Source organism: Lithobates pipiens, unplaced genomic scaffold, assembly GCF_037356315.1.
Source record: "Lithobates pipiens isolate NorthernLeopardFrog02 unplaced genomic scaffold, aLitPip1_a1.2 Scaffold_28, whole genome shotgun sequence".
Taxonomy (NCBI): Eukaryota; Metazoa; Chordata; class Amphibia; order Anura; family Ranidae; genus Lithobates; species Lithobates pipiens.
Window position 1 is genome coordinate 45717503 of NW_027507789.1, and position 8563 is coordinate 45726065.

The 8563-nt window shown below is 45.1% G+C and overlaps 1 protein-coding gene across 1 annotated transcript in view; it reads left to right on the plus strand.

Annotated features, from left to right (window-relative positions):
• The window catches only part of PXMP4 (peroxisomal membrane protein 4), a 10941-nt gene extending 4146 nt beyond the window's left edge, over positions 1-6795 (plus strand). Inside the window, exons 3-4 of the mRNA XM_077459161.1 lie at positions 1453-1651; positions 4861-6795. Coding sequence (XP_077315287.1) covers positions 1453-1651; positions 4861-5124 — 463 coding nt within the window. The 3' untranslated portion in view covers positions 5125-6795. The remainder of the gene's footprint in view (positions 1-1452; positions 1652-4860) is intronic.
• The last annotated feature ends 1768 nt before the right edge of the window (positions 6796-8563 follow it).

Consider the following 8563-nt stretch of genomic DNA (forward strand, 5'->3'; position numbering starts at 1 on the left):
ACAAACCAACAGCCTTTTGGCTAAGATCAAGTGTAGTATCTGTTCTTATCAGTTGCCATAGGAGGCGCTGTGCTACTCCCAATGGGGAGGGCTATGCAAATCTGATGGTGTAATTGTACCTGGACAGCTTGTTTCGGTTGGGGGGCCACATTAAGGCGCTCTTGGGTCTTAGAGGCCAATGATGGTCATATCCGAGCAGGCTTGAAGGGTGCGCCTGGTGAGGATGGGTGCTGCATTTTGTCTGGCCGAAGGGCTGAGTTTTTCCGGCCTTCTGGCAAGGACTGGCATGGTCACTGTTCCTGTCAGCGTCCAGTAGAAGAGCTGGCATCACCCTTAAGTGGACACACGGGGTGGTGCCATGCAAATCTACCTTGTTGATGGGGGGGCCTGGAAGGGCTAGTACCGGAGGAGGCTGCTTTATAGTTGGCGGCTCTCCCTGACAAAACCTAGAAAGACTCTCTATCTGGCAGGGATGGACGGCTGCACTGGTCCGGCTGAGGGTCGGACCTGAAAAGAAGCCCATGGTGGTGTATGTGCCCCTGGAGTGGCAGTCCAGGGGTGCCATAATATCACTGTGAGTGAGGGTCACTTTGATTTATGCCACCACGGTCACTGCACCAGATCACACTCGTTTTGCATGTGTGACTGGAAGAGTGTAGGTCCTCGGGCCTGCCCTAAAAGTCTCGGGAGGGGGTGGACATGGTCCTCTGGTTTAGTTTGGGGTCTCTCATGGGGTCTCTCATGGGGTCTCTCATGGGTTCTCCCTTTGTGGGAGCCCCACCTGTTACTTGGCTGGGTCTGTTTCTGAGATTTTTAGAGAATGGGGTCCGTCTAGTTTTGGCCACATGGACCAAGTGTAAGTACCCTAGTCCCTGTCTGGAGCATAATGCCCCGGGGCATCAGGGCAAGGCCCTCTGATTTTAGAGGGCTTGTGTACACTCGTTGCACGTTTTTGTGTTTCACTCTTTATGTATTTTATTTTTTTATTTTTTTTTTGGCACAGGGTGAATTTTTTTGAGTGTTTCACACATCATGGGCTTTAAAAAAATAAATAAAAAAAAATCACAGAACACTGTGAATGAATGTGTGCAGCTGGGCTGGCGGAGCCCCACACAGCCACCTTCTTTTTAGATTGGGACAGTGAGTAGGGGGGAGAAGATCCCACACTCACTGTCAAAACGGGGGGCATTTGTAGCATATTGCACTCTGAATTTGGGTGTAACATGTTACAAAAGGTGGACTTATCCTTTAAGTGATACAAGTACTCACTATGGAGGGATATGCTTTGTTAATATTTCATGTCAGGTTTACAACCACTTTTATAGGTTGAACTAGATGGACTTTGTCTTTTTTTTTTTTTTTTTTCCAACCAGACTAACTATGTAACACACCTTAGAAATGTAAATGGGTCCCTAACTATATATATTTTTTTTTTAACCTTTGATTCCCTAGCTTAAAAGACAAGTTGAAAGCCATCTTCCAGGCGACATTAACTCATTCGAGGAATCTGGCTTATTTCGTCTTCACATATAAGAGCCTCTTGACAGTTCAGGAGAAAATACATGGAAGCAAATGGCAGTTTCATTCCTTCCTGGCAGCTTGTGTGGGCGGATGGGTGGTATTCGGAGAGAATAATCACATCAATAGCCAGGTAAGGCTAACCCCATGGATGGGCAGTTCAAGTAAATCCCCCACCCCCCATTCTCCGGCAGCAACTGCAATCTGCACAATCTTATTTCTGTTCTCGGAACATGCCTCCCCTTCTCATGTGCCCTTTGCCATATCCACTCGGTCCATGACCTGTTATTCACTAACTAACCACTTGACCTCTGGAAGATCATGATCAGGCTATTTTTGGCGATATGGCACAGCTGTACTTTCATTGAAAATTGCATAGTCATGCGACACTGTAACCGAATAAAATTGACATCCTTCTTTTTTTTTTTTTTTCCCCCACAAATAGAGCTGTCTTTTGGTGATATTTGATCACTTCTGCAGTTTTTTTATTTTTTGCGTTATAACAAAAAATGTGTCTTTTGTATTCCTTTTGTACTTCATATTAAAGTGGTTGTAAACCCTTACAACACAATTTAACCTACAGGTAAGCCTAGATTAAGGCTTACCTGTAGGTCCAAGAAATATCTCCTACACCTACACGGTTTAGGAGATATTTGCCCGAAGACAGACACCGCATGCGCCGTAGACAGCGGCGCGCAGGCGCACTGAGCGCGGCATTTTCAACGACGGAGCTGCCGCGCGTGTCGGCTCCCGTGCGCATGCACGGGAGTGACGTCATCGCGGCTTCGCCGAATGACAGTGGCGGAGCTGTGAGACCCCACCGAGAAGATGGATGCGCCGGACTACAGGGGACAGCGGTGACTTCACTGGCTCCTGTGTCAGGTAAGTGACACATAATGGACTACTATGCGATGTATAGTTGTCCATTATGCTTTACCTTTGCAGGGAATGAAAGAGGAAGTAAACTCATCAGGGTTTACTTCCTCTTTAAGTATACAATAAAAACTTATTGCAAAAATATATATATATTTTTTTACTTTCTGCTATAAAACGCATCCAATAAGAGAAAATGTAAAAAATCTAATTTCTTCATCAATTCAGGCCAATATGTATTCTGCTACATATTTTTGGTAAAAAAAAATCACAATAAGCGTATATATTGATTGGTTTCACAAAAGTTATAGCGTCTATAAACTATGGGATATTTTGATGGCATTTAAATTTTTATTTTTTACTAGTAATGGTGGAGATCAGCAATTTTTAGCGGGACTGTGACATTGCGACATACAAATCGGGCACCTGACGTTTTTTATTATTTTATTTTATTTTTTTTCTTCTTTGGGACCAGTGACCTTATTACAGTGATCAGTGAAAAAATATGCACTGTTACTGTACTAATGACACTGGCAAGGAAGGGGCAATCAAAGGGTAAAGCGTGTCCCTAGGGGTGCTTGCTAACTGTGTGGGGTTTGCTGTGACTGGATGAAGACCGAGATTGGTGTTCCTGCTTAGCAAGATTTCCATCTTCTCCCCTGTCAGAACAGCGATCTGCCTTATTTACTCTCCCGGGAACGATCGTGGGTGGCCGTCAGATATCGGGACTGCCGGACTCACTGATTGGAGTCCCCTGTGGCCAATCCGTGCGTGATCACGCCTTCGGTGGCACACACTACCCAGTGTCTATTGCACAAAATTACATACAGGTACATTGTTTCGCACAATAAAGCCGACCTGCTGCAGTACATCTGTGGTAGGCAGTCAGAAAGTGGTTAACCTACTTACTGTTACTGAAAGCTGACTTCAAGTATCTGTCTCTGTCTCTCCAGCTGCCCTCTCCTATGGTGGACTCATTCACCTAGACCAAGTGAATGGAAGAGAGGGGGAGTCTAAAGATTTCTATCCACACAAAGCACCTTTCCGGTTCAGTGTTGGATTTGCATACGATTTCCTGCACCGATCCTATGTGAACCCAGGCTGAGGTCACTATGACAAGCTTAGGTGCACACAGGAACAGTCTGGGGAAACCACATGCAATTTGGACAGTAATCTCACTGCGTTCCTGTTCAAATCGCATGCGTTTCTTTTCAGTGCGATTTGAGCCGGTTAATTTTGTATGGGCTCAAACCGCACTGCAAAGGTATCTGTTTCGGGTATCGGAGCATTTGCACAAGTACGAGTACTTGTGCAGATACTCTGTATCAGTGCAACAATAACCACTTGCAGACTGCCCACCATAGATATGGTGCAGAGTGGCTGCCCTGCCGCAGTATAACATGTACTTGGAACGTGATCTGACACTTCCTGGCCTGGGGCACGCACCCATGCCGCCGCCTGCCCACTCCCACTGTGTATAATCGGTGGGTACGGCAGACTCTATGTCCGCCGTCACCCACCAATCCTTCGGTACAGATGTAAACAAGGCAGAACGCCATTCTGTCAGGCCGAACCATGCCTTCCCATGGTAAGAAAACACCAGCTAGGCACACGGTTAACCCTTTGATTGTCCTTGATGATCACCCCTTGCCAGCCATTGTCATTAGTACAGTGCATATTTTTAGCACTGACCGCTGTAATTGGTGTCACTGGTTCCCAAAAAGTGTCAGTATTGGAGTTGTCCGCCGCAATACCACAGTCCTGCTATAAGTCGCTGATCACCGCCATTTACTAGTAAGAAAATAAACAAAAATATCCCATAGTATAGATGCTATAACGTTTGCGCAAATCGATCAATATAGGCTGCTTGTAATTTTCTTTGCCAAAAATATGTAGAAGAATACATGTTGGCCTTAATTGATGTTTTTTTTTTTTTTTTTTTTTTTAATTGTCTGTCTTTTTATTTTTTGTGCTATATATAAAAAAAAAACGCAGAGGTGATCAATTACCACCAAAAGAAACTCTATTTGTGGGGAAAAAAGGACATAAAGGTGTTTGGTGTTGGTGGTGTTTGGTGTTGGTGGTGTTTGGTGTTGGTGGTGTTTGGTGTTGGTGGTGTTTGGTGTTGGTGGTGTTTGGTGTTGGTGGTGTTTGGTGTTGGTGGTGTTTGGTGTTGGTGGTGTTTGGTGTTGGTGGTGTTTGGTGTTGGTGGTGTTTGGTGTTGGTGGTGTTTGGTGTTGTTGGTGGTGGTGTTTGGTGTTGTTGGTGGTGGGGTGTTGTTGGTGGTGGTGGGTGTGGTGGTGGTTGTTGGTTGTTGTTGGTTGTGGTTGTTGTTTTGATTCAGTGAAAAGGGAAGAAATAAGAAGAAAAATTGCATTTTTATAGAATTGTTTTTGTCTACAAACGCTTTTACCTTTTGCCTGTGGCATTAAATCTAAGTACCCCTCACACCTTTCCTGTGCCTTGCAGATAAACATGTACTTATTGTCTCGGATCCTCTTCGGATTGTCCCGGCTGGCAGTAGAGAAGGGAATCATCCCGGAGCCCAAGTTCGATGTCTTCCCTATTTTCTCAGCCCTGGTGTGGGGATTTGTGCTCTGGCTGTTTGAATACCAACGCCATACTCTCCAGCCCTCCCTGCAGTCCTCCATGACGTATCTGTATGATGACAGCAACATCTGGCATGACATCTCTGACTTCTTGATCTACAACAAGCCTAAGCAGGATAAATAAGTCCTGTATATCCCTGCAGGATGCACTAAAAGTGCTGATTGGCCCCTTTAATTGTGGGGATTGGTAAACCTCTTTATACTTGAATAATGGCTAGAATGTTGGAGTGATCATGACACTTGGTACTGTACCTGATTGTCCCCGAGTGTATAAGGCCACCTATAGCCCAAACCACCCATTTAGAGGTGAATTTTTATCAGGTTTTACCTCTGGTTTTGTCCCTGCTGGGGAGATTTCCCCTTACTTCCTGTCCTGATAACCACACAGGACAAGAGGGGAATAACCCCAACAGTGAATAATGCAGTTTTGTTCTAAACCAGTGCTGTCGTTGCTTACTGCCTCCCTGTGGGAGAGATTTCCCTAAATTCCTGTCTCAATGATCACACAGGAAATTGGGAAAAAATCTCCCCAATGGGGGAACTGCAATACAAACTTACTGATGTTTTAACATAGAGATCTGAGGTAGAGAGCAACTTGTCCTTCTGAAAAAGTCACTTTATTAAATCAAGTGGAGTGTACAAAATGCAGGGCTTACGCGTTTCAGCAATAAGTCCTAATCATAGCCATAAAAAACATGTCAGGACAGGTCAGGGATAGACTTTGATCTCTACAGCTAATTGACCAACTGGTTTGCCTAATTCATTTCATGAGCTTTTGACAGAAGGGATGGGAGAGTTTTTCCTTTAATTGATTGTATGTAAATGCTGTGTCCTGACATGTTATGTTTTTTTATGGCTATGATTAACCACTTGCTTACTGGGCACCTAAACCCCCCTCAGTCCCAGACCAATTTTCAGCTTTCAGCGCTTATGCACTTTGAATGACAATTGCGTGGGCATACAACACTGTACCCAAATGAAATTTTTATCCCATAAATAGAGCTTTCTTTTGGTGGTATTTAATTACAGCTGGGAGTTTTGTTTTTTGCTAAACAAACAAAAAAAATGCAAAAAAAAAAAAAAAAAAATCATGTTTCATAGTTTGTTATAAAATTTTGCAAACAGGTCATTTTTCTCCTTCATAGAAATGCACTGATGGGCGGCACTGGTGGGCACTAATAGGCACAGATAAGGTGGCACTGATGGGCACAGATAAGGCAGTACTGATGGGCACAGATAAGGTGGCACGGATGGGCGGCACTCATGGGCACTGGGGTGCAGCAATGTTGAGGCAGATTGTGGGCACTGATGTATGGCACTGCTGGGTGGCATTATGAGCACTGATGGGAGGGCACTGCTGGGTGGCACTTCATTAAGGCTCTGGGGGTTACTGGCAGGGGGCAGGTGGGTCCTGATACACTGGCCGTGATCGGGACTGATGTCCCGATCACGGCCACCGGTGATCGGCTTTTTTTTTTTCTCTCCTTGCGCTGACAGCGCGAGGAGGAAAAATAGCCAATTACCGGCTCTGTTTTGGCACATGATCAGCTGTCATTGGCTGACAGCTGATCACGCGGTAAGGGGTCGGGATCGACCCCTTGCTCGGATCGGTGATCAGGCGAGTCTCATTGACTCGCCGATCACAGAGCGCGCCGCGCACGCCCCTCAGGGGGCGCGCAGGCCGCTCGTGCAAGGGACGACGTCAATAGACGTAGTCCCGGCAAAGGAGGTCCGCGCTGTAGCTGTCATTCGGCTATAGCGCGGATCTCAAGAGGTTAAAGTGTAAATTCAGAAGGTGGGGTTTTTTTTTTTTTTTTTTTTTTTTCAATCTTGGCCCCCCTACTACTTACCTGAGCCCCATCGCAATCCAGCGAGTGCACGAGTGCCTCGGCCATCCGGGACTCTCCCTCCTGATTGGCTGAGACACAGCAGAGGCGCCATTGGCTCCCACTGCTGTCAATCAAAGTCAGCCAATCGGCATAGAGGGTCGGGGCTGAATGCGGCTCCGTGTCTGAATGGGCACACACTGTGTGGCTGTGGCTCAGCTCAGGTGACCCCATAGCAAGCTGCTTGCTGTGGGGCCACTCGACAGGAGGGAGGTGCCAGGAGCGACTTTAGTATCACTTTAAGGCTTATTGCTGAAATGTGTAAGCCACTGCGTTTTTGTACACTGCATTCTAGAGATGCACCGAAATTTTCCGCGGCGAAAACCTTTTGGCCAAAAATGGTGTTATCGCCATTTTGCCGATAAAAGTAAAAAGTGGTGATAATAGTGCCGAAAACACACAATGTTACTGGGCTCATGGTGTGTTTTTCATAGGTCATGTGACTCAATAACCACAACAAAAAACCGTAACACGGGTGTGGTATTGATGCGTTCTTGCTGCGTTTTAACGGAGAGGTGTGTCTTTGGTGCGTTTTTGTTTTGTTTGTTTGTGCAAAAATGCAGTAAGCAGGATTTTTAACACCACAACGGAAGCTCAACGGACCAGTGTGAAGACGTACATAGATATTAAAGAGAAGCCTTTTTCTTGAGCTTTTCTTGCACTAAAGGTGCCAATAATGGCCGACAATAAATTCGTATTCATTTAAATTGATGATATTAACTAACCGCTTGCCGACCAGCCACCATCATTTTACTGTGGCAAGTCAGCACGATCCCGCGAACCGTCGTAGCTATACGTCGGCTCGCGGGATTGGGGTAGCAGGTGCGCCCATGCTGCACTGTGGGGGTGCCAATGCTCGTAGCTGATGGTTGTGATGACCGCCGGCTACAATCGATCGCGAGCACGAGTGGCAGAACAGGGACGTGTGTGTGTGTAAGTGTGTGTAAACACACAAATCCATGTTCTGTTCTGTGAGGAGGGACAGATCGTGTGTTCCTAATAGCTAGGAACAACGATCCATCACTTCTAGTCAGTCCTCTCCCCTTTCAGTTAGAAACACAGTCAGGGAACACAGTTAACCACTTGATCGCCCCCTAGTGTTAACCCCTTCCCTGCCAGTGACATTTTTACAGTAATCTGTGCATTTTTATAGCACCGATCGCTGTATAAATGGCAGTGGTCCCAAATATGTGTCAAGTGTTCGATATGTCTGCTATAATGTCGCAGTCCCAATAAAAATCGCAGATCACTGCCAAAACTAGTAAAAAAAAAATAATAATTTTGTAGACGCTATAACTTTTGCGCAAACCCATCAATATACGCTTATTACAATTTTTTTTTTATTTTATTTTTTTTACATGTAGAAGAATGCATATCGGCCTAAACTGAGAAAAAAATTAGCCTTTTTTTTTTTTTCTTCTTTTTTTTTTTTTTTAATTGTCGCTCTTCTTTTTTATTTTTTGTTTATAGTACAAAAATTAAAAACCACAGAGGTGATCAAATACCACCAAAAGAAAGCTCTATTTGTGGGGAAAAAAGGACGTCAATTTTTTTTTTGGTGCACCCCTACTGCACTCAATGTAGTAAGTGACTTTTTCGGAAAGACGAGTTGCCGCCTCTCTACCTCTATCTCTGTTTTACCAGTTGTTGACTTTCAACTGTGACTCCTGACCTCAC